The 27,258-nt window shown below is 35.3% G+C and overlaps 1 protein-coding gene across 2 annotated transcripts in view; it reads left to right on the top strand.

The window, feature by feature from the left end:
- Positions 1–26,470, top strand: part of LOC117342187 (probable ubiquitin carboxyl-terminal hydrolase FAF-X) — a 47,531-nt gene extending 21,061 nt beyond the window's left edge. For both annotated transcript variants that reach the window (XM_033904237.1, XM_033904236.1), the window contains exons 26-56: positions 104–341; positions 939–1,064; positions 1,415–1,575; positions 2,169–2,277; positions 2,585–2,640; positions 3,255–3,345; positions 4,521–4,667; positions 5,146–5,356; positions 8,188–8,306; positions 8,794–8,895; positions 9,218–9,396; positions 9,872–10,045; positions 10,376–10,517; positions 10,860–10,945; positions 11,409–11,500; positions 11,760–11,880; positions 12,413–12,488; positions 12,614–12,794; positions 13,208–13,371; positions 13,928–14,019; positions 14,272–14,413; positions 14,616–14,709; positions 14,934–15,085; positions 15,583–15,753; positions 16,119–16,280; positions 16,682–16,741; positions 17,063–17,280; positions 17,433–17,526; positions 18,598–18,674; positions 19,109–19,178; positions 19,473–26,470. In XM_033904237.1, coding sequence (XP_033760128.1) covers positions 104–341; positions 939–1,064; positions 1,415–1,575; positions 2,169–2,277; positions 2,585–2,640; positions 3,255–3,345; positions 4,521–4,667; positions 5,146–5,356; positions 8,188–8,306; positions 8,794–8,895; positions 9,218–9,396; positions 9,872–10,045; positions 10,376–10,517; positions 10,860–10,945; positions 11,409–11,500; positions 11,760–11,880; positions 12,413–12,488; positions 12,614–12,794; positions 13,208–13,371; positions 13,928–14,019; positions 14,272–14,413; positions 14,616–14,709; positions 14,934–15,085; positions 15,583–15,753; positions 16,119–16,280; positions 16,682–16,741; positions 17,063–17,280; positions 17,433–17,526; positions 18,598–18,674; positions 19,109–19,178; positions 19,473–19,883 — 4,318 coding nt within the window. In that variant the 3' untranslated portion in view covers positions 19,884–26,470. The remainder of the gene's footprint in view (positions 1–103; positions 342–938; positions 1,065–1,414; positions 1,576–2,168; positions 2,278–2,584; positions 2,641–3,254; positions 3,346–4,520; positions 4,668–5,145; positions 5,357–8,187; positions 8,307–8,793; positions 8,896–9,217; positions 9,397–9,871; positions 10,046–10,375; positions 10,518–10,859; positions 10,946–11,408; positions 11,501–11,759; positions 11,881–12,412; positions 12,489–12,613; positions 12,795–13,207; positions 13,372–13,927; positions 14,020–14,271; positions 14,414–14,615; positions 14,710–14,933; positions 15,086–15,582; positions 15,754–16,118; positions 16,281–16,681; positions 16,742–17,062; positions 17,281–17,432; positions 17,527–18,597; positions 18,675–19,108; positions 19,179–19,472) is intronic.
- The last annotated feature ends 788 nt before the right edge of the window (positions 26,471–27,258 follow it).

Genomic DNA, 27,258 nt, shown 5'->3' with positions numbered 1-27,258 from the left:
CATCATATGTTTTCCCTGTATTGACTATACAGGTCACTTGAGGTCGTGATCTCTCACAATAACCATTTCTACACTATCTGTTATTACATATCTGCTGTTCCAGGAATGTGTATGTGACAGTGATGAAGGTATGTAAACTGATGCTGACGACTGTGAGCCACGCCAAGTTCCAGGTTGTAGTTGATGCATGTAATGCCGACCCTCAGTCCCCGAACATCACTGCCGCAGAACACAATCATGCGGTGATCCTACAGCAGGCCCTCCAGTATATTCCCAACCCCACCTCTGAGTTCACCACTAAGAATGTTGCCATGCGTCTAGGACAACAACTTCTCGACCAGGTCAGCCATACCCTATTCTTACAAACATAATTGTTTCAGAACCAGTTCTAAATCCAAAAAAAATCAGGATGGTGGAAAACCAATTGAAAACTCAAAAATCAGTGTTGGTGTTTAAATGTGTAAATTGATAAAATGTTAATTTCATTAACTCTATACTTCATACTTTCTTCCAGCTTTTATATCATACAATAAAAACCTGCCTGATAATGTAAGGCTCATTTTCTTGTTGATGACAGATGAGTTTTCAGTTTACAGCAGTTAATTAAAGTGTTTTAGTTTATACTTGTTACTTATGGATAGTTGGTATGTTATCAAAAACAAACAGATTACTGACAAAAAAAAGTGTTTCAAACTAAAATTTGATAAAACATGGGTAAAATATGAACAAAAATATATTTGTATGGAGTACAAGGAGAAAAAAAACAGGTGTTCTGGAAGAAGGGGCGTCTTCCCGTTCAACAACACATGCTATGCAAATCTAGGTCAAATCTGGGTCACAATCTCAAAATCAGAACAAGGGTGTTGATAAAGGACCTTATAAATTAATCGGAACCAATCTGTAGTAACTGTTCGTTATTGTGTACCGTTCTGTCTCAGGCGACCAAGACAATACCTGACCTGGCCACCATTAAGGCTATACAGAAAATAGCGTGGGCCTCCAGTAGCAGCTCACTGCACCTTGTCCATGCTACCAACGAAGAAATCCACAAAGCTCATGAGAAGGTTAGTACAGTTGTGGTTTAAAATAAAGTTGATTTATATGAAAGCATACTATTTAATACTCTACAAAATCTAGGTTATGACTTTTCAGGAGTGTCAATGTCTAAAGTATTATGGAATCTGTGATATGATTTTGGAGGATCAAAATCTAGAACTGTTAGCTCGCCATATGCTTCATTGAGATAAACTGATTTTAACCTTAATTGTTAGAGATGATGTATAAAGTATGTGGAGAGTTTCTTTTACTTCCATATTCATTTCTGAAAGTTTTGATTTAATTATTGTATTCTTGACCTGTAAGATTAAAAAAAGAATGCTGACTTATATTCTGAAATCTAAATGTTGTTTTGTAGCCAAAGGACCATACTGATTTTGATGACCTGACAGTGGCACGAGAGGCCCTGGAAGTGTTGACAGTGTGTCTGGCTCTGTGTCCTCCTGCATTAGATGCCCTCAACAAAGACAAGGCGTGGCAGATATTCATCAAAGATCTGCTCCTCCTGTGTAGCCACAGGTATTCTTATTACTGATTCTCATGGCTCATCTCTATATTTAGAATATTTTGTCGTATAGCACAGACACAATCGATATTAACATGAGTTCTGCTAACAACTTCGTATTGGATTAAGCAGGCTTAAATTAGCAGTTGAGAAGTAAATTATGATGGATACCTGGTAATATTTCAGAATTGTGAGGGGAAATTCAGTGATCTTATTAACTTCTTTTGCATGACCCATTCAGATTTGATGAAATCAAGAAGTTCATGAAGAATTTATGATTTAATATATAAGACATTTTGAGGTTTGACATACCACAAATTTTTTTTTCATTTTATTATAATTATCTTTTTATTCAAGTTTTTCATTAATGCAAAGTACATCAAATACAAATACTCCTTTACATAGTCGCACATACTTGCACAAAACCCTATTTATATATATCATTAACATACCACGAAATTGTTAAGAATTAAGAATCATTTGTTATCTGTTTCAGCCATAAAGAATTAAAAATCATTTGTAATCTGTTTCAGCCATTAAGAATTAAGAATGATTTGTGATCTGTTTCAGCCTTTAAGAATTAAGAATCATTTGTAATCTGTTTCAGCCACGTACGAGTAGCTGCTGCCGAGCAGTTCTACCTGATGGCCACACGCTGCTGTGGAGGCACTCGGCCGATGGTCTTCTTCATTACTCTTCTCTTCTGTGAACTGAACGTATGTACACATGTTGCTCTAGTTTGATTCTTCAGCATCTGTCTAGATCTCTATGATTTAGACATGATTATTACATTTTGGATGATGATTACTGATTTTGAATGATTTTAAAACCTGATTATTCTAGCAGAAAATATAGTTTTATGGCATTTTAATGTTCTGAGGCCTGAAAGTTTTCACAAAATGTCATGCTATCTCCTACTAGGAAGATGGCATGCATGATATTGTTTGAAAATATATCCACTGATTGTGTATAAGTAATAGTTAATTTAGAATAAACAGTTGTATTTATCTCATTTCTTTGTAGGAATCTGTGAAAGAGAATGCAAAGCAGGCCCATGAATACTTCAGTCTACTTTGCAAGTATGTATTTGTGATTAATGATTTACTGTGGTTATAAGGGGCCACGATAGATCAGTCAGTCGGAGCGCCGGCCATATAATCTCAGGTGATGATCCGAGGTGGGTGGTTCGAAGCTCCCTACCTGTGTCAGTTTGTGTTTCTCGAGAAGCTGAGAAATGGGCTGGCCAGTGCTGTCATGGTTGTGTCCTTGGGTAGCTTGGACACAATACCAAAATTGTTCTGGATGGCATGTGGAGGGCCATTCGTATGTTGTTTAGTGAGATAGTCACCAACTACTACATGGAGACCCCACCTCAAAATAACCCTGGCTGTTAACGGTGATATACCCAGCAAACAAACAAATTATTGTTATCATAGAGAACAAATATTTTCTATTTCAAAGAAAACAAATTTAATAACCATACCCTATGGTGTGTCATTTCCGAGATATATAAATTATTATGATGATAATCATATCTATCAACTGCTGTCCTTTGATATTAATATATTATCAATAAATTAATTCATTTTTCGACCTTGATGGAATTTCACACATTTGACCATAACTTCAATCATCCAACAGTTAAAGATATTTTAAATCTTAAACACAATACTCTGTATTCTCTACCTGACAGGTTGTTGAATTATGCGTGTGCCAGTGATGTGAGGCTGCCTAATGCTGAGAAGTTGTTGAGTAATGAGATTGACTGGCTGATTAAAACAAGGGTATTTTTTATTTCTTTCTTCTTTTTTAATATTTCTTAACATTCCTTGTATTAAATAGAGATACAATTAAGTTAAAATGTAAAAGCATTTGTAATTATTGTATCCTTGATAACTTTAAGTACTTCCTTAATGTTGACATGTGTACAAATAATTCTGGAAGTTGTTTGGTGATTTTCTCTACAAAATCAGAAAGATTTATTGGGCAAGATGTTCTTTTTAACAACACTAAGCAGACATACTTCAGTAATTAATAGTAATGTGAAGTATGTTTATATTTAGTTCCTTCTTTACATCATATGCAATGTTGCTTATTTCTTCATTTGTTAATTCTGTAATATTGTATGACACACATATTTAAACGTTTGTGATGTCATCACTCAATGATGTTGCACAATGGACTCAGCATTGCAAAATAAACTCTCCAGACTGAATATGCCTTTCATATAGGAATAATTTTTCATGTTTTCTCTAGTTATTTATCAAACTCCTCTCTGAGATATTCTATAAATATGTTGAGTTGATGATATATCTTGACTGCTAGGATGATGTGGTTTTATAGATATAAGATGATGTGATATATATTTACTACTAGGATGATGTACTATAGATATAAGATGATGTGATATATTTTTACTACTAGGATGATGTCCTGTAGATATAAGTTGGATGTGATATATATTTATTACTAGGATGATATACTATAGATATAAGATGATGTGATATATTTTTACTACTAGGATGATATACTATAGATATAAGTTGGATGTGATATATATTTACTACTAGGATGATATACTGTAGATATAAGATGATGTGATATATATTTACTACTAGGATGATGTGCTGTAGATATAAGTTAGATGTGATATATATTTACTACTAGGATGATATACTATAGATATAAGATGATGTGGTGTATTTTTACTACTAGGATGATATACTATAGATATAAGTTAGATGTGATATATATTTACTGCTAGGATGATGTGCTGTTGATATAAGTTAGATGTGATATATCTTTACTACTAGGATGATGTGCTGTAGATATAAGTTAGATGTGATATATTTTTACTACTAGGATGATATACTATAGATATAAGATGATGTGATATATCTTTACTACTAGGATGATATACTATAGATATAAGTTGGATGTGATATATCTTTACTACTAGGATGATGTCGTGAACACTGGAGAGGTGGTGGTTGAGGAAGCTTTGTTAGGGGGACATCTGGGGATCACACGTGAACTCTTAGCATTCCAGTCATCGGAGAAAAAATATAATATTGGCTCAGAGAAGGGAGGAGCTAATCTCATCAAGGTAAAATTGTGTTTATTTCTGTAGAAAAAAGGATTATAAAAAGGATTACAATGTGATACTTATAAAACAAGTTTGTGATAGATAGATCATCAAGTTGGTTTTGTGTTTATGACAATCTTTTAGCTGTTAAAATCGACATGTCATTAATTACATGCTGTAAACATATTTATTTTGGCCAACTCTAATTTTAGAGCATAACTGGATTTAAATGATAAATCGGTACCCACCAACCCACATGACTTTATATAGCATTAGTGCAGTAATGATTTAATTGAAGGCTTTTGATATGCTAAAATAAGATCACCGCTAAAAAAAGATTACCGCTAAAATAAGATTACTGCTGAAATAAGATTAACACTAAAATAAGTATATTTACAGTAGAATTAGATGATATCCTGTGTCCAGGATCAATGTGCTGTTTTGTCTTTCTGCAGTAATAGAGATTCATTAACAGATTGGTTTTAATATTACTTTACAGGAGATAGTGGAGGATTTCCTGTTCCCAGCCTCTAAGATAGTGCTGCAGAGTAGGAAACTAAACGGGGAGTTTCCGTCGGATCAGGCTGTACCAGTCTGTTCCACGTCTTCAACTGTGATAGCTGCGTTTGAACTTTTAGTGGCACTTTGTACAAATTGTCTCCCCAACCTTCGCTGTTTAGCCGGGATGTTAACAGAGATGTTTTACAATGGTAAATATTGTTAGGACAACCTTACTTTGGTACATTTTGTTAGGACAACCTATATATGGTAAATATTGTTAGCCCACCATCATCAGATGGTGGGCTGTTCAAATCGCCCTGCGTCCGTGGTCCGTCGTCCGTCCGTCCGTCCGTCCGTCCCTCCGTCCCTCCGTCCGTAAACAATTTTTGTTATCGCTATTTCTCAGAAAGTACTGAAGGGATCTTTCTCAAATTTCATATGTAGGTTTCCCTTGGTGCCTAGTTATGCATATTGCGTTTTGAGACCAATCGGAAAACAAAATGGCCGACAGGCAGCCATCTTGGATTTTGACAATTGAAGTTTGTTATCGCTATTTCTGAGAAAGTACTGAAGGGATCTTTCTGAAATTTCATATGTAGGTTTCCCTTGGTGCCTAGTTATGCATATTGCGTTTTGAGACCAATCTGAAAACAAAATGGCCGACAGGCAGCCATCTTGGATTTTGACAATTGAAGTTTGTTATCGCTATTTCTGAGAAAGTACTGAAGGGATCTTTCTTAAATTTCATATGAAGGTTCCCCTTGGTGCCTAGTTATGCATATTGCGTTTTGAGACCAATCGGATAACAACATGGCCGACAGGCAGCCATCTTGGATTTTGACAATTGAAGTTTGTTATCGCTATTTCTGAGAAAGTACTGAAGGGATCTTTCTCAAATTTCATATGTAGGTTCCCCTTGGTGCCTAGTTATGCATATTGCATTTTGAGATCAATCGGAAAACAACATGGCCGACAGGCAGCCATCTTGGATTTTGACAATTGAAGTTTGTTATCACTATTTCTGAGAAAGTACTGAATGGATCTTTCTGAAATTGCATATGTAAGTTTCCCTTGGTACCTAGTTATGCATGATGTGTTTTGAGACCAATCTGAAAACAACATGGCCGACAGGCAGCCATCTTGGATTTTGACAATTTAAGTTTGTTATCACTATTTCTGAGAAAGTACTGAATGGATCTTTCTGAAATTTCATATGTAGATTTCCCTTGGTGCCTAGTTATGCATATTGCGTTTTGAGACCAATCAGAAAACAACATGGCCGACAGGCAGCCATCTTGGATTTTGACAATTGAAGTTTGTTATCACTATTTCTGAGAAAGTACTGAATGGATCTTTCTCAAATTTCATATATAGGTTTCCCTTGGTGCCTAGTTATGCATATTGCGTTTTGAGACCAATCTGAAAACAACATGGCCGACAGGCAGCCATCTTGGATTTTGACAATTGAAGTTTGTTATCGCTATTTCTGAGAATGTACTGAATGGATCTTTCTCAAATTGCATATGTAAGTTTCCCTTGGTGCTAGTTATGCATGTTGTGTTTTGAGACCAATCTGAAAACAACATGGCCGACAGGCAGCCATCTTGGATTTTGACAATTTAAGTTTGTTATCACTATTTCTGAGAAAGTACTGAATGGATCTTTCTGAAATTTCATATGTAGGTTTCCCTTGGTGCCTAGTTATGCATATTGCGTTTTGAGACCAATCAGAAAACAACATGGCCGACAGGCAGCCATCTTGGATTTTGACAATTGAAGTTTGTTATCGCTATTTCTGAGAAAGTACTGAATGGATCTTTCTCAAATTTCATATGGAGGTTCCCCTTGGTGCCTAGTTATGCATATTGCATTTTGAGATCAATTGGAAAACAATATGGCCGACAGACCGCCATCTTGGATTTTGACAATTGAAGTTTGTTATCTCTATTTCTCAAAGTACTGAATGGATCTTTCTCAAATTTCATAAGTAGGTTCCCCTTGGTCCCTTGTATTGCATTTTTGGACCAGTCTGTCCTGAAAAACAACCTGGCAAACAAACAGCCATTATCGTTAAATCTCAAGTTTCTTATATAGCTAGGATTCCCTTGTTTGAAAAGTACTGGAGGGATGTCTCAATTTGCACAGATTAGTAAAATGAAGGGAAAAGTAGAGAAAAGATCAATCTGACATGGAACCTATGAAGATCATTCAATGGTGGGCGCCAAGATCCCTCTGGGATCTCTTGTTAGGACAACATATATATGGTAAATATTGTTAGGACAACCTATATATGGTAAATATTGTTAGGACAACCTATATATGGTGAATATTACTAGGACAGCCTATATAGGGTAAATATTGATAGGACAACCTTACATATGGTAAATATTGATAGGACAACCTTAATATGGTACATTTTGTTAGGACAACCTATATATGGTAAATATTGATAGGACAAACTGATATCTAAGATATTGTAAGGACATCCTGTATATGGTAAATATCGTGAGGACAACCTGTAAGGACAGCCATTTGAAGTTATCTTTAAAGTTGACTTGATACCACAGCTTATATCTAGTAGGAATTACCTTCAAACCTGATAACAGATGTGTATTCAAATACTAAAAACTTTTCCTTTATGCTGCAAAAGGAGCAGTTATTCTACTTTTGCTTTATTTGCATTCAGAACAGTCAATGTTTAAATATTTATCCTTACATAGATAACTTACAGGTTCAATGGTGATAAAAGCTTCGATTATATTTTCTTATATTTCACTAATAGAAACTTATTGAAAATATCTATATGATATAGGCAGAAAAATCTCAACCTTCCAGGTAAGATTTTACAATTCAGAACTAGGCATCATTGTAAACTTTAAAAATTTACCCTGTGGTAAAGTTTCCTCAGGCCACATCACACAGGGGAATAGATGCTAATTCTAGTATTCAGTGAGTCATATTTGTAACAAATCATAAAATCCAAAGCAAATTTTATGCAAAATTATTTTGATCTTGAAGAGAATCCATGTGACATTTTCAGGTGAGCAACCCCTCAATGAATGGGAATACCTACCTCCTGTTGGTCCGAGGCCGATTAAAGGCTTTGTAGGTCTGAAGAATGCTGGTGCTACCTGTTACATGAATTCGGTCCTACAGCAGGTGAGCGATTAGTTGTACCTTATGAATGGACCAGGTTTCCATAGGAAAGTCCAGATTGGACTTCACGCACCAGGATTTAGATGCTAGCTTTTGCTTAGCCAATCATGTATTATGTCACTTTGCATGATGCTCTCTTTGAATGGCTAAGTAAAAAATTATGACAATTTTAAACTGATCGTTTTGTGATCCTAGGGCCAGGATTCACAAAGTTCTTATAAATCATATGTTTGTGACATTGATACAAAACTGCACAAACTGGTCAATAATGAGTGTTTAGCTTTGTTACTATATATATCTGACAAGAAGTACATGCCTGTTAATAAGCTCAGTCATGTCTATAGCATAAGTTAAAAAACATTTTTGTGCTAGCAATATTTTTCTCGTCATTCAGTAAGCCCACCAATTTTATGTGATAGTAGTTTATATACTGATTTTTCACCACCTAATATATAGAGGAACTGTTTAACAGAAATATTTTTTGTTGCAGCTGTTCATGATAGAACAGATAAGGACGGGGATTCTAGCTGTGGAGGGTGTCGCGGACGACATTGAAGAGGAGTATGTGGGTGATGAGAAGAGTGAAAGTGAGGTAAGCCCTGTAACAATCTACTGTATGATTTGGTATTGTAAAGTCATCGACTGTAGCGTTAAATCTAGTTAGTTTGTCAGTGAGGTCAGTCCTGTAACAATCTACTGTATGATTTGGTATTGTAAAGTTATCGACTGTAGCGTTAAATCTAATTAGTTTGTCAGTATTGCTATTTATAGTTGCTACTTGTAAAAACGGCTCGATTTGATAGGAAGAAACTTGTAATTAACCAAATACAGAAAATTATAGGAAATAACATATTAACCAAGCCCTATAGAACAAGTTGGGTATAAAATATTGGACACATTAATTGTGGTTTCAGACAAATGTTGATATGGGAGATGAAGAACGAAAGGATGAAGAGAAGTCTGTGAGTAACAAGGACGAGGCACGTAAAGAGTACCACCAGGGTGTTCTCAGACAGATCCAGCTCATCTTCGGCCACCTTGCCACCAGCAAGCTCCAGTATTACGTCCCAAGGGGCTTCTGGAAACATTTCAGGTAAAACCTTATCAGCATTAAAACATAACACATTATATGCTGGAAAAGATATTTTTACTGCTCTCATTCAGATTGCACAACATATAACCATAATAACTAAACTTTTAACCAGAGTTCCACTATTTCATTTTGATGTGATTGAATATTTGTTTGTCATAATAAGAGAACTCTGATCATCTGTCATAATACAATATATTTGGTATAAATATTCACTGTCATTGTATGTAAAAATATCAAATGTAATGAAATCGATGGAAGTATTAACTTTATAATGTTTTGATACAAGGCATAGTTGCATTAAATTTAATACACGTTAACAAGGTCTGACTGGGACAACTGCAAAATATTAGTCCCGTGAAATTTAAAGAGTATACAGTAATAGGACTTTGTTTTTTGTTTTATGATAATAATCATTTGTATTTTGTTTTATGATGATAATCATTTGTTAACAATACGTTGATGATTATACTTTCAGGTTATGGGGTGAGCCAGTGAACTTGAGAGAACAGCATGATGCCTTAGAGTTTTTCAACAGCCTAGTGGACAGTTTAGATGAGTCTCTCAAGGCCCTTGGACAGACCACCATCCTATCCAAGGTTATGGGTGGCTCATTCGCCGACCAAAAAATCTGTAAAGACTGTCCTCATAGGTAAGATCAGAAAATGTTCTACTGTAGTATTGCAGTTTTTTCTCTTTTTCATCTATCTTAATAAGAAGTACAAGTTCAGCTGGCTCTCGGCTGGAGGGAGGGACTATTTACCTCACGAACAATAGAAGTGTAGATGTAAAGTAAGAATAGCGTTCTATTGGCTGTAGGTACCAGAGGGAGGAACCGTTTACCACACAAACTGTTAGTTTCTATTGTAGACATACATTTGTAATAGCATTCTTTTGACTGTAGATACCAGAGGGAGGTACCGTTTACCACACAAATTATTAAAGTAGATGTGAATTGATTATAGAGTTCTTTCGGCTGTAGGTACCAGAGGGAGGAACCGTTTACCACATTAAATGTGGACATACGGAATCACCAAAACCTGCTTGAATCACTGGAACAGTACGTCAAGGGGGACTTACTAGAAGGGGCCAATGCATACAAATGTGAGAAGTGTAATAAAAAGGTAAGGTTTCCTTGGTATATTGTATACATACAGGTTTCAAATTTAATTTTCTGTAATTCTGTTTTAGGTTGTTTTAAATAATTGTTCAAACATGTTGTGTTTGCCATTTTACATATTGTGCTTCTGAATCTCAGTGAATGACTATTCATAAACATAATTCCTTCTATTAAGTGAAAACAAACATTCTTTCATTCAGAATTCTGCTCAAAAACCAAAACTATACTCCTTATTAAATCCAATTATAAATTAAAACAGAAAGTTATAATGGTAATAACCAAACAATTATGCTTACATGTACCACAAATCTTGTGATATCATTTAGCTGTTCTCTCGGTTTCACAGGTTGATACTGTAAAAAGACTTGTGATAAAGAAACTGCCAAAAGTCCTAGCCATTCAGCTCAAGCGGTTTGACTATGACTGGGAAAGGTAAGAAGTAATTTTTATTAGGATGAATGATGTTAGAAACTGAGTCGTTGCTTCTTTTTAAGTCCATAAATAAATAGTGTTGAAATGTTCTTGTAAAATTTCTTTGCTAACAACTTCTGTGTCTGTTGAGACACAAATAAAGTTAACATTTTCATATATGGTTGTCCAGTAAGCTAGACTGTCTTACATTTGCTGCTTATAAAAACTAACCTATCTCTCTCCAGGTCACAATTTTTTGTATAAAGCAGTATTTGTTAAAATCAAGTGGTTTACAGGAATTGATTTGTGAAGGAAGATAACTGCTTTTAAAATTGGGAAGGGAGGTAATTTTATAAAATAATAAGGACATTTTAAAATGGGAAGTGAATTTTTACTGTTCTTAAGTTTCACAAATCTTGAATTTGGAAAGAAAGAATCATCACTAGAATTTCTCTACATTAGTAAATATTGGTTTTGCTTGCAGGGAAAGTGCAATAAAATTCAATGATTACTTTGAATTTCCGAGGGAGATAGACATGGAACCCTACACGGTTCAGGGACTAGCAAAGATTGAAGGCAAGTGTTGTGAAATGTCAAGAAATTTCAGAAATATATCTGAACAGTTGCACTCTAGAAATTGTCTTTAGCTAACAGTTTCTTCAGATGAACTGATGTGGTGAATTTGATTTAAGATAATCATTAACTATCTGACATAAATCTCATTGATAGATTAAAGAAGAGCTCTTACTGTTTTGTGATATTCATTTGTTTTATTAGTTCAGTTTTTACTGAAACTGCTCACTTTAATAAATGAAATGTGTATTGTTTTTTGTAGGTGAAATAATAGATGATGATTTCGATACTAAGCCACAGAGTACGAAGTACAAATTGTTTGGTGTTGTGGTCCACAGTGGCCAGGCTAGTGGTGGTCACTACTACTCCTATATATTACACAGGTAATCTCTGCTCCTAGCTACTGAACGATTAGTAAAAATTTTCTATAAAAAGAAAAATTAATTGAACATTGCATCACGGAATTACATCATTCTTTTCTAATCCAATACTTTTAGAAATGCCAAAATTATATTGAGCAATTATTGAATCCAGAGTAGTTGTCCTAAACCATTTTTCACACAAATTATTAATGTTGTTTTTTGCATAGCGTGAAATGTTCCCTGTTTATGTATAACATTTTTCATGGTTGATAATGAAATATGAATACAAAGAGTTTCTCTTGACTCCTGTGTTAATCAGGACATTCATGAGAGTTTGTATCATGAAACCACAGAAATCATGAGAGAAAGTATGTACCAATTTCATACTGTGCTACAGTATGTGTTACCATTCAGTCCAAAACCTGTGATGAAACGTCTTAAGTCATTGGAATATTCATGCACCCAAGTAGTTAGTAAAACTATTGCATCGTTGAAAAGAAAAGTGATATTTATTTAAAGAAAACATCAATATCATTTATAATTTGCATTATAGGGGTGAAGATAACCAGGCCAAATGGTATAAGTTTGACGACGGTGATGTGTCAGAATGCAAGATGGAAGATGATGAGGTATGTATATGTGGATTTAGATAATTGATTGAGATGCTATATAATCTGTATACCACTGTGATGTTAGAAACATACATACAAGATTTACAACAGATATGGTGAACTTAATGAATGTTTTATTTTAGGAGATAAAGAACCAGTGTTTTGGAGGAGAATATCTGGGAGAAGTGTTTGACCACATGTTAAAGAGGATGGCATACAGACGACAGAAGCGATGGTGGAATGCCTACATCCTTTTCTATGAACGTCAGGATGAGACAGAGGATGAAAAACACATCTACAAGTCACTGCAGGACCTCACCATAGGTACAGTGATGTTTTTGTTCACAGACTGCTAATTTTTCAGCCTTACATATGCTTAGGTTTGAGGTTAAACTGCCATTAGGAATTGGATTTGGCCAAATGTTTACGTTAATTTATTTATGTATTGTTTGTTTGTTTGTTTGTTAAATTGGTTAATAAAACAAATAAATAAAAATTTAAATATATGATGAAACATGTACTTAAATATGTGTAATGGGTAATTTTCACATTTTATGACTTTTGCTATGTGTGGAAACCACCTGTTCAAAACTTCAAGGAAAACCTAACCTACTCTATTTGCTAAAATAAAAATAAAGGCATGGAAATCATTAGTTAATCAGACACTCTTTTCATTTTATTTTGCTCGTGAATAACCTTTCATAAAAAATTGTAAAATCTATTGTTTTGGCTTTCAGTGAACAAACCATCACAAGTGAAGATGCCGTGTACAATCGAGAAGTGTGTGAGGAAACAAAACATCATGTTTATGCATGAGAAGAGTCAGTTCTGTCCTGAGTATTTCCAGTTTATGAAGAAGTTACTGACATGTAACCCAATGTATCACTCTGCAGACAAAGTGGTAGGTTATATAATGACAGTAGACCTATATATTAAGCCATAGCAGTTTTTGTTGACAAAAAAAGAAAATGCACAACCTACCACAAAATCAAAGGGATTCTAGATGTGTGTGCCTGTAGATAGACTTAATCTGTGTAGATATATGAAATACTTTTGGGAAAAAAATGCTAATTTTTTTTTAATTTCTAGCAATGAACGATAGATTTGATTATCAGCAAACCAAAATATTTCTGAAACTGTACAAGCTGCCACTCTTTATTCAAGACACTGTAAATGAATCCCAGAATTCAAAATTAAGCAAGTCTTTGATAACACATTTAACCTAACTATCTCGGTGCTGTAAACTTATTGTTGCAGGAAGTTGATTTTCTTTGTAAAAATGTGAAATTACCAAAACCAAAGAATATTTGTTAATCAGTATTTGTATTTATGCTTTATGAGACAAGTGATATGAAAGGGTTTTTGTTACCTTGATAGGAGCATTGGCTATAATCTCCGCTCGACCATTACCATTCGACCCAATTTTGTAAAATTTATTTCATGCTCTTAATTTTCAGAATGCGGATGCTGAGAATGTGGCTATGATCAGTACAGAGCTGGCAGCAAAGTTCTTATTCCATGTAGGGTTCCATACCAAGAAAACCCTGAGGTACGTACTAATTCTCTCACACTCCAAAGCTTGTCATCAATCTGGCCACTTCATTTAGGGAGATATTGGTAAAGAACAATTTTATCTAACAAATTCAATTTTCAGAGTTTGTGGGTCAAGGTCGATTTCGCTGTTACTATTTCAGTGGGGGCCAGTAGGGGATATGTATTGCTAAAAGCTTTAGCAATACCCAATTTGCTTGTTTGCAGGTACAAAAATAATAGCTCATTATGTTTGTGTCGTTTGTTATAGGGGGCCAGCTAACGAGTGGTATGAAGCATTAAGTTGTCACCTACGACCAAGCAAGAAAGTACGCACTTGGTTTGCACAGCATGTCCTGTTTGCTCATCCTAACAGATTTGCAGAGTATCTGCTGGAATGTCCAACATCAGAAGTAAGTTTGGCATATTTTTCATTTTAACCATGGATATCAGGTAGTGACATTTCCCCTTTTCTAACAGATATATAATGTCCTAAACGGATATAAATTTGTTGCATTGCAAAAGATAGATTGAAAATATTCAAATGGAGACAGCAAAAGGAAATATAGTTATTCTTTACAGTGATAATTTACTTGTCATTCATTTTGATTACAGGTAAGAACAGCATTCTGTAAAACAGTTGTGTGTCTGTCCCACTTCGCCCTCCGAGATGGACCATGCCCTCCTCCACTGGTGCAGGGCTTGTATGGTAGGTTTTATTTGATTTTGTTTAGTGTGTGAAAACCATGAAATATCAGTATCACATGACAAAATACATCCAGGTCATGTGTTTTGTGAAAGGATGCATCACTTTGCAGGATCAGTAGAAATCTCATATATAAATTTTAAACCTGTGGCTGGCACAAGGCTGACCCTAATGCGACCCTGCCTTGTATTTAAGTAGAAATCTCATGTATGTATTTTACACTGTAGCTGGACACCCAGCTGACCCTAATGCAACCCTGAGTGACCACCTGTTACTGGCTGTGCTACACTTACTCAAGAAGGAGGTGTCAGAACATGGCCGACACCTACAACAGTATTTCCACCTTTTCTTGATGTATGCCAACCTCGGACAGGATGAGGTAAGTCAGCAACACTCCAATTCAGTCAATGTCAATGATATCAATTTCTGAAAATTGTTACTTTAACTTTAATTGAAAAATTGTTCTTATTACTTAAACAACCTGCTTATTACATCACTTTAATTGAAAAATTGTTCTTATTACTTAAACAACCTGCTTATTACATCATTTTAATATAATCAACCTAGATACATTTGCAAGACTAATCAAGTTGTAAGTAGCAAGCTAGATTTATGGATTAAGATAATTTTTAGCTCACCTGGTCTGAAGAACCAAGGTGAGCTTATGCCTTACCGTGGCATCGGGCGTCCGGCCGACAACAGTTGACTTCTTCATAACCGCTGATTGAAATTAAACAAAATTTGACTGGTGGCATCGTTAGGGGTTGGGGATTCAAATTTATACAAATATGGGTTGACCCCCAGGGACCTGAAGGGTGGGGCCAAAAGAGGTCCATTTGCCTATATTTCTTACTTGTAAACCTATTTGTTTGACAGAAAATGCAGCTGTTGAAATTGAATGTGCCATCAATGTTTATGCTGGTGGCGCTAGACGAGGGTCCAGGACCACCGATCAAGTACCAGTATGCAGAGCTAAGTCGCCTCTACTCTGTCGTGTCAATCCTCATACGATGCTGTGATGTCTCCACTCGTTGTCTTTCATCCAATGTAAGTATTAACAATCCTCTTCTAATTAATTGGATGTCAAAAATCTTCACTGAACTTGAAGAACATTTCTGCACAATAAATACTTTATTCTGATCTGCATATGAATTTGATTGGTGGCTTTCCTATTCATACGAGATCAGCCTACATGGCTCTATTTGATAAAGATCTTGATTATTCTTCTGCCATTGAGAGATTGAAATCGTTTGTCATTTCAGTTTTAAATCTGATTTACTATTTGTGAGAAGTTATGTTTATATTGATAGAGATTTGTTAAAACCAATATTACTAAATTTGTCCATATCTGAACTATCTTCAAAGCATAGCTTTCTTTGTATGAATTATGACACAATTCCTGGTTGTTTCAGGGTGAGCCAGCCAAAGCCAATCCACATGGTGATGGCTCTGTACAGAACTCCCTGATGCCTATACAGTCACAAGTGTCAGACATTCTGTATGGTCGCACCAGCTATGTCAAAAAGTTGATTGAAGACTGTAACAATACTGAGGACACCACCAAACTTCTGAGGGTAGGGATACTATTTCCTATAATACTTGGAACTGGTTTCACATTTTTTTTTAACGGTTCGAAACATCTAAAATTACAGGAGTCTTTGTTATGTGCTTGTATGTCAAAATTTTGCAGTACATTATTTTGGTTTATAGACATGGAATTAAGTAAATTTCCAAAGTGTATTTACCCGGTGTTAGTACTTTGAAAATGTATTCCACCTGTTTAAAGAACAGACTAATTAGATATGTAGGACATGTTTTTCAGTGAAATTGAAATTTTCATGAATTTATTATTATTATTAGTGGAAAAATTGACCCGATAGTGTAATGAAGTAAAGAAGAATAACTTAGAAACATGTACATTGAAAATGTGTTTTAATACATACAATGTTATAATTTTGTGTTGTTTGATTTACAGTTCTGTTGCTGGGAAAATCCACATTTTTCATCAACAGTTCTAAGTGAACTCCTTTGGCAGGTAAGAAATTGTGTCATTATATGGTACTCTAAAATGTACTGTTGGAACGGAGGAAAACTTCTTCATTGAAAGTGGTATCAGACATGAGATCAGAGGTGGGTGTTCCAAATACTTATTCCAACATGAACATTTCTGGTATGAGCGCTTTTGATCATTTAATTCATGTTTGATACTGGTGATATTTTTTTTACACAGTAAAGCTTTACTTAGCTGAATACTCAACTGTTTTATGCAGATTTTCATAATGGATTAAAATATTCAAAACTGTAAAAAAAAAATTCTGGATAAAAATGAAATAATATGTTTTTATTTTTGCAACAGGTTGCATATTCCTACACATACGAGCTGCGTCCATACCTGGATCTTCTCCTCCAGATGTTACTCCTAGAGGACTCCTGGCAAAACCATCGTATACACAACGCCCTAAAAGGTATACCTGATGACCGAGACGGCTTGTTTGACACCATACAGAGGTCAAAGAACCACTACCAGAAACGAGCGTACCAGTGTATCAAGATGATGGTGTCGCTGTTCACACTGTAAGTACCCCATATTAATACATCACAGATATTTATTCAATAGATTTCAGCACTATACTAGTATTTTTGAACTGATGTCAATATATAAGCTTGCAGTAAACATAAACTAGTAACAGGATTCATCGCTCATACAAAATTGTTGACATTGACAGATGCCGTCCAGCTGCCGAGATGTTACAAACCAATGGAGACCTCAAACGCAAGTGGACCTGGGCAGTGGAATGGCTGAACGATGAACTGGAAAGGGTGCGTCATATATACAGTCTACCCTCGTTATATCGCCACATTTCGTCCGTGTCAATTATGGCGGTATAACGAGGGTGGCGTTAGTATCGAATCATGAAAATTACAACAGAAAAAGGTAATGTTGTACCAACGTTTTAATAAATGCACAATGAGTTAACATATAAGACACCATGGTATTGACCGTACATATCGTAGCTTACAAATACACATTTACATATTATGTAATTTCTGAAAAAAGTCTGTCAAATTTTATTGGAAATTACGCGGCACTGGATCAAGTCCGAAGAACACGTTTTCGTCTCGGAGTTTCCATCTCGACTGACGAAGCCAAATCGTTCATACCATAAATAAGAACACTTATTGAGCAGAAATCAGTCATGCTTTATTACAAATCAAACCATACCTGTGTGTAGATGTCACATATATAAACATCGATACATATATCTACCTGAGTGATAGAAACTCATTCAAGCGTATAACTAAGTTACCTGTGAAAAAGGAAATACCCTAATTCTATAAATAGAACACTAAAGAGTTCCTCGATCGCAGAAAAAATGGACCACGATGGCGATATCGTCGAGGGTAATATACAGGGATTCGGGATGTTTGTATTGTTATGAACGTAACGGATGGCGGTATGCGAGGGTGGCGAATTTAACGAGGGAATTATATAGAAGGGAAATCCGTTCTAGGGGTGTAGGTGGCGGTATGTGAGGGTGGCGGTAGATTCGGGTGGCGATAGGTCGAGGGTACACTGTATTTAGATTAGACAACAAATGATATCGTTAAAGAAAGTAAGATAAAAACATTTGTCAGAAATAGCCTACTTTTTTTTTATTAGTCACATGTCAGATTCTGACATGATTTTTACTCTGGCTAGATTTTTTGTTTAGTTCCATTTCTGCATGTAAAAGCAAAAAAATGAGGGCATTCTTGTTTCATGAACGTTCTCAGGGTTTTTGAGGCTCTATTGTATTAGTTTATGTTCTATTCCTGGTACTAACAGTCTAAAACTAAATGGTTATATGTAGTAGTAATTAGTACCTGGAATGTTGTGTTATTCATTGACAGAGGCCATATCCAGGGAATACGCAATATACTTACAACAACTGGTCACCGCCGGCCCAGTCCAACGAGACCTCCAATGGGTGAGTACAGGTCGGGGAATAGGATTTAAATTGTAAATGTAATGTAGAAGCATTTTCTTAAGCTTTCTTAGCTATAGGGACCGGTAATAAGCCTGCTTTCCTATAAATCCCTTTGTTTTCTCCTGAAAGGGGTGGGGGGGGGGCTGGGCTTTATTACCATTTGAGTAGTGTATAGTAAAATAAGAATGCGCATCAAAGATCGAGGTTAGCGGGTGAATTTAAATTATTTTCTATTATTCTTATCGATGATGAATTTTGAAGGAGGACGAATCAATGGTTATAAAGTCCATTTTCTCTTCATTAAATAACTTGTCCAAGACTTGGATAAAACTGCATTCAACATACTTCTATATATGGTAAATACGTTACTGTAGGAAATAATTTTCAGAAATATGCATGATTACTAACTTCTATAAACTTGTTCTTGTTTAAAGATATTTCCTAGAAAGATCGCACAGTGCCAGAGAAACACTATCCAAGGCTTTTGAGCTTTGTCCAGAAGAGGTAAGATTGAATGTTTCATATATCGGATTATATTGAAATAACAGCCTTGTTTGAAAGTGATAAGTCAGTATGTAAAATGCATTTATTACCAATGCAATCAATTACAACGAGACATCATTATACAGATGAGAATTATTTAATGCTTTCCCATGCTATTTGTACTCTGAACAATAAATATGGCAAAGTTAAAATAAAATTAAGAGATTTTAGCTTGGGTTCCTTCTGACATTTTTGTTTGGGTCCCTTTGTTGATTTAAACTTAGTTGAAGTTTTTCTTAAAATTTATGACTTCAGGAACCAGAGGATGGTTACTTGACTGATGAACAAGAAGCACCTGCCTCTGAGGATGCTGTACCTCCGACATATCCTCCTGGACAGACTGCTCCAACAACCACAAGTCCCCCAACGAGTGCATCACAATCGCAGCCCCCATCTCAGCCAGCCACTCAGCCTGCCTCTCAGCCTGCCTCTCAGCCCCCAGCCCAAACTCCCTCTCAGACACAGGTACAAAATAACCAGGTGAACGTGAGCCATGTGTCACCACAGCCAATCCACCCCAGTAACCAGATCAACAACCAGCTCAACCAACAGACCACCTCACCCACCACACCGGCCCCTGTCCCCACCCCCGGGGGCCAGTCTGATAACCCAGATACTGGCGAGGAGGAATCGGACAATGGTAACAAAAAGACAACGCCTGAGTGATCATGAACATGTGCATATCGTAGTACATATGCCGAGTACAGGATGAGAAAAGTGCTACATGTTCGCCGAGATTTGCCTCGGTGTTGAAGGGTGTTGTACGGTACAGGATATGAACTATCACAGGATCATATAAGTCATTGTATAGTTTGTTTCATTCCTATAAGGAATTTGTTACAATTGTGGAAATATTTTAACTATACACTGCATGGTATATGTACATCACACCAGACAAAATATCTTGTTGATGGTACAAATAGTTAGACATAAGTTGGAATGTCCTATTTTTCTATTGTTAGTGAATAGAACAGGGCTACATACAACCAGGACAAAGTTTGGTCCATGATAGTCTCAGGCTCGTAATTTATGTGCTAAATTGTGTAAAAGTAGGATAATTCCTTACGGTACCAGGAACCAAGTTTCTGTTGGTGTGTGACCATTGAGTGACAAGACAAAAAAAAATCCCAGACCTAATGTGCACTTCCATGTATGTCTGCAGTTCTCTAAGCAAGCAACATAGCTACACACTGTGCATCTGCAGGCCTCAAGCAGAGAACTGTGCCTATCTATGTATCCGACAACACAGGCTTCAAATGGAGGAATTTAGCTACCTGTGATCCGCAGTGGAATAAATGGTTATTTTTCAAATGGCACCATTTTGTATTGGTGTTTAATATGGCTGTGTGTGTGTGTGATGCATGTAATCAAGGACTTCAGTCAGGGTTGTTGGGGTCTGGTGTGACCCACAGTGGTCCAGTCTCTCGTAAAGACTTCATATATGTGCGCGGAAAGCTAAATAAGGATTTTTAAGAATAATTATTTCCCCATCTTGCCATCAGATCTGTGTGTATTTTGGTATTCAGTTACTCTCCTGTAACTGTTCTGAGTAAAGGAAAGGTACATTAGTATATCTGTGCTAATTGATAGACATTCTGATACAAGTCAAAAAAAAAATTAGGTAGTACTGGTTCACCTGGGGGACAATCTTAATTTCTAAACACATTTGTTTAATATGATATTAAAGCTAGTCTAAGAACACGTGTTCTTTAGTAGATAGGTTGATGTAAGGTTATATGAACTGTTTGTTATTATCACTGTTAGTTATAGAGCTGATCTGGAACCTGACCAATGACAGATATCTAAACAAATTGCCTTTTAAAACAACGTCAGAAAGGTTATTAAGAGGGATACAAATGTCAGTGCTGAGAAAGTAGTGTAATAGTACACTTGTTTTAAGACTGCATGTTTATTTATACAGATAATCACATTTCAACACTGCATGTTTTAAATAGATCGCCTTCGTATTTCTTTCGTAAAGTGTTTATAACAAATCAAATAGGTTTAGGGCCTGCTGTTGTTCTCGGTTTCATAAGCTTAACGCATAAATTTTATTTTAAAAATCTGAAATACAAGCACTAGTTCTGGTGATCATTTTAAATCCAAATGTACATATCTTTTTTATTGAATTCCATTATTTATTAAACAGTCTGAGATAAAATTGTGATAACAATATATAACTTCTGAAGTACTGTCGGTCTATCAGGGTAGACAATAATCTAGTTACCAGTAAATTCCGCCAATTATATTGGAGATACAATGAAGTTCTAAAACCAACACACAACTTGAGCAATTTTAGAATGTTCTTAATCTTTCAGTCAGATGCAATATTTTACGTCTGATAAAACGGAATTGGTTGACGATTAATGAATCATTGGCATTAAAATGAATGTTCTCGTCAAAATACATGTACTAAAGGACTTGAATAAAGGCTGTGGGGAGAAATGCCAGATTTTTCTTGTGTAATGCAAGTTTTATGACTCTCTTCAATATTTAAGATACAATGATGACAAGAAAAAAAAAATGCTTAATGTAATACATACCGGGTAGATGCATTAAAAATGTTCACTTGGTGACATCATACTCTCCATAGCAAGGCTCCAAATATTTGAAAGTACATTTATATTTATTTTGGGAGTCAGAGTTTCCTAAACTTTGATTTAACTCAACGGACAGCACAAACTGGTACGTATATTTGACTGGAATTTATCAGATAGATTATCTTGAGTACTAGATTTTGTAGTATAATTTCTCTCAGTAAAAAAAATATATATATATATTAGCTAATTGTGAGAGTCTTAATGTGTTATGTTTAAGCTTGTGACACTGTGAACAGTGAAGCCCGATACCAAAGCTTTTATAGTATCCATGAATGTACGTTAGCACCATGATTAAGATGTCACAAGATCAAAACAATGTACTCGCACAAGGAGAGAAAGCATTTTACACAGTTATTTCTTTTCATTCTTTACACTTTTGATAGCTCTGAAAGTTTTGTCACTCTCTGATAGAATGTGATAAGACTTGTACTATATAACCCTGACAGTTTTCCAGTTGATGAGATGTGTATGAATTGCCTGTTAATATCTGACTATTTCTGGGATATTGTGTACTATTGATTAAACAATGCAATTAAGTTCAGCTATATGATTATTTACGTTCTTACTGATTCTGAATAAGATCACAGTTTTGGGCAAAAGAACAAGAAGATGCAGACATGTACTTTTATGCCGGATTGCTTTTTGATTTCTGGTAAAGAAAATGGCTACAACACTGACTTGTTGAAATATTTAAAAATGTTTTTATACAGAAATTTGCATTGATTGAAAAATAGCTGTTTTAATTAAACTTTGATGTTCTTTTCTATCTTGTTAAATAATATTATTATATGATTATATTACCATTGTCTCTTGCACCAGATACATTGCAAAACTAGACATGTATTTACTTGTGATGTAAGAAATATTGTTGAGAATATATTTATGCTACATATACATGTATATGTGTATAAGATATGTGATGTTCACATATAATGTAGAAGCCTGCAGGTTACACTGGTATTATTACTGTTCACGGCACTGGTCGGTATTCGTATAACAAGTGTTGATGTTGTGTATAATGGTGAGTACATTATTAGTGTTATATAAGTGTGCATGTAAATATACTTTGTTGGTGAGATGTTGACTATTCATGCTATATGTGAGTGTGCGAGTATGTGTTAAGAACCGTATTTATCCTGTAGTAAGCCCCGGGGCCAACACAAACTTGTACTCAAAGTTGGGATGGGTTTATTGTGGATAATGAAACAGTAGCATTTCTACCAAACTGCATTAGGCACGGGTTGGCTTATTACCAAGCAAGGGCTTGTTGTAGGAGAAGTACGGTACGACTCCCGTTGATGTAGACCATCTGTTTTTGATAGTGCTAACACAAGTATTGGTTTACACAATGGAGATGTGCTTTCATCATTGTTACTGTACATATAGAGTAACCTTAAGTTGCCTTGCATAGTATGCACCGTGGCACGTGTTTCAGACTTGTGATATCCTGTAATATATGTATGATACACAGCATCTGTATAATAGGTAGTTTTATTTTAAATACATCTGTACATATTTCTTCTATATCTTGCTCTATCAGCTGCGTATCTTCCTATCAGTTAGATTTAACGATTTCATTATAAATTGTAACTCCGTGGCGATAACACTTTGAAGCAGAACATTTTTCATACACTGAAACTAAATATTTTAGTGAAATGGGAATCAGATCTCTGAAATATCAAGGCATATTTTAGGATTTTGTAGTCAAGTATGAGTCCCTTCTAGCAGACCAAAATTGTTAACATTTTCACTTTTCTTCTATATCGTCATTCTTCACTGTTTTTTGCATAGTTCCCCTGAAGCATTTTCATTCTGGAAGTTGTAAAACAAGATATATTTTGTATTAATTATGCATGTAGCAGTACAGGCAGTTAATATATATGTGAATGAATGATTTTAAGAAATATGGAAATATATGATAAAAGGTTTAACTATTTTTTCCGGTAAAATGCAGATATTATAGAATGTTTAGTCTCAAGTACTGACAAGGATTTCCAGATCATCGAAAATTTTCATCGGAGCGGGTGTATTGGGTTAGTTGTATTGGTTTTAAATTAATCTCAATATTCCAGATCCTTCTTAGCTTGTATTTTGCTACCTGCTTTCCCCTCCTGCAAGGATCCGCGGTGGCCGAGTGATTAAGGTGTCCCGACACTTTATCACTAGCCCTCCACCTCTGGGTTGCGAGTTCGAAACCTACGTGGGGCAGTTGCCAGGTACTGACCGTAGGCCATTGTTTTTCTCTGGGTACTCGGCTTCTCTCCACCTCCAAAACCTGGCACGTCCTTAAATGACCCTGGCTGTTAATAGGACGTTAAACAAAAACAAACAAACAAACCCCTCCTGTATTCATGCAAGTTGTTTTAGTACAGCCATCAGGAAATTAATGAGTTTCTTCTGAATATCCACAAAGGCCTGGTTCCTACAGGTGGACGTTGGTCAGTCGACAGTCCACTATTAAAGCATTATGCTAATTTTCACATTATGTTATATATTTGTATACCACCTACAAAATTTTTGTCAAAGATAAGAGTCAAGAAAGGCAGATTTTGGTTGATAATGATCTAATACTAAACGCTTGAAAAGGTCTGTTAATGAGAAAACTAAGTATGAATGAAAAACTAGTAACTTTTTCCCTTTTAGTGGTGAAGCCCTTTAAATTTACTCCCAGACGTTTAATTCTTTATACATGTATGAGGTTTAGATAGAAATTGTATGACGTGGCAGCAACATTACAATGACATTACAATAACAATACAATGATGTCATGTCGACAATACATTGATGTCACGTCGACAATACAATGTCACGTCGACAATACATTGATGTCACGTCAACAATGCAATGATGTCACGTCGACAATACATTGATGTCACGTCGACAATACAATGTCACATCAACAATACATAGATGTCACGTTGACAATACAATGATGTCACGTCAACAATACAATGATGTCACGTCGGCAATACATTGATGTCACGTCGACAATACAATGACATCACGTTGACAAGTCAACCATGTCAAGTCATCATTTCCTTGCATTGATGTAACGTCCATATTTGATATATAAAAGGGTAAACAGGGTAAGAGAAAAATAATCATTCACCCCCATTTCATGGAAATGAGACGGGAATCTCAATCCTCGGGGTAAGATACTTAAGCTGCCAAAAACTCTGCAAAAAAAAAATACTTACGTTTGGCAACTTAAAAATCTTCTCCCTCAGGTCGAGATCCCCCTGTCTCACCCCTAAGGGGGTGAAAGATTCTATTTTCCTATTCTAGACCTGTGCTGTAGTGTATTGGAGACTTTCTCTGTGAATGGTGTAAATACATTTCATTCTGTAGTGCATCAAATATATCTGTCTCTGTTGATAATTCCAGACTTCAAACATATCATGCCTTTTTCATATTCAGGCACAAATTTGACATGTCATGGGCAATGTTACTTTACAAGGAACAGTTCAATCCGTACAAATGGGGGAAATATTTGTAAGAAAAACTATATGATAGTTAAAGAGTAAGTAGGTTGGATTGTAAGGAACATGTGTATGGAGTGGGTCTGGAGTATATCTAGATCAGTTTGGTACAGGACCAAAACCTCCCAATGTATGACTGTTGCTTATGAAGGAGGACTCTTATGTTAGAACTGCAAATGTTGATCGAGGTCAAGGTTGATAAAAAGGTTGGCTCGTAACCAATATAAGAGCGACTTCAGCTGAAGTGACACACTTAATATCCCAAATTATATATCTATATTGCTTTAAAAGTTTTTTGTCAATGAATGTGAATGATTTTAAAGGGGAAAATATATTTCAAACATAATGTTGTAATGACGATGTTGAAAATGTGATGGAAATATTACAAGTGTAGTGTAGCTCTGTTTTCATAGAAGGCTTTTACATCTACAGATGTGTTGCCTGAAGTATTGTTTATTATATTAACTAGAAATTTCACTTTCAAGGTATGAAAAACAAATACATAAGTTTTGGCTTGGAAGCATTTTGGTTTCAAAAATAGGTCCTTTTCTCGAAACATGATTGTCGGGATGACCAAGGTTCTGTATGTATATAAAGAGCAATCCTCCTGAGATTAGAATTAAGTTGGTAACCAACTTAATAATATTCAAAGTTAGCTCCAAGGCTCTTAATCAAATTTTATATTGTACAATGATAATGAGGCTCTGGCTTAATGTTTGGTGATGTGATGCTAAGTTTTTATCTTGTCTAAAGATATTCCAGCTAGAATCCCGACAGATATTTTGTCATAACATAATGAACGTTGTTTCTTCTGCAACAATTACTTGTGCATGGTTTTTGTCTGTGCACCATATCGTATATATACAGACTCATCGGAGACATCGTCATAATTTTTATGTCCTGGCATCAAACTGTACATTGTGGTTTGGCCACAGCCATAGTTTTATTCTCAACAGTTAATAATGATAATGTATTTTGTTATTTTTGTTTTTTAAGATGAAGTTGAAACAGATTATAAGTTGACATTGATGTGTGATAACCTTCTTTCCGTAGGAAATATTTTAATGACAAAAGTAGCTTAAGTTATTTTCATGCTTTATCATATGAAATTGAGTCATTACTGCTGTTTCAACTTGGAAATAATTCATTAAAGTGAGTTGTCACAAAAAAAAAATTACGACTTGAGTTGTTTGTACTGTCTGTAACATGTAAAATTTGGAGAAACAAATTGCATAAAGACCATGGCAGTCATACTGAAGTGTCCTTTTACAATTTTTTAAAATGCCTTCTTCAGTGGAATTTCACCAAATCATATCAACTATTAATTATTCTAGGTGATGGAAATTCAAAATAAAGTTCAAGTACAAATTGAGCTTGTGCTGTCTGTAACATGTAAAATTAGGAGATACAAATTTCATGAAGGACCATGGTTATCTTAGACCATACTGAAGTATCTTAACAATTTTTTAAATGGCTTCTTCTGATGAGCAGAATTTCACTGAAGCATATTAACTTTTCTAGGTAAAGGAGGTTTGAAATAAAGTACAAATGGAGCATTGGACCAAAAGAGGAGTAATTGAGTCCTATCTTAATCTACTGCTTTAACTCTGGATTATTGTTACACATGATCCTGTTTGGTTGCGAGACATTTGTCACTAAGGCTGGAGCTGTCTCATGGGTTTCCAATGATACAAAGACACCAAAGGAACAACATTAACATTGGGTATCTTTTGACTGGTTCTTTTTACAATTCACAGGTACCGGTATACCATTAATATCTTTTTACTTACATGTGGATTATCTCCCCTTCTACCAGCATAAGAAAACGCCTCTGAGCATCTATTGACACTAATAAGACAATACACCATTAATTATTTCAAAAACCAAAACAAAGGCATTTATTTTTTTCATTATTCGTTTATTCTCAAAAGTCAGAATAACAAACTCTCCCTTCAATATTGC

This window comes from Pecten maximus, chromosome 14 (genome assembly GCF_902652985.1).
Source record: "Pecten maximus chromosome 14, xPecMax1.1, whole genome shotgun sequence".
Lineage (NCBI taxonomy): Eukaryota > Metazoa > Mollusca > Bivalvia > Pectinida > Pectinidae > Pecten > Pecten maximus.
The sequence above is the reverse complement of the archived record's forward strand: the minus strand, read 5'-3'. Positions and strand labels throughout refer to the sequence as shown.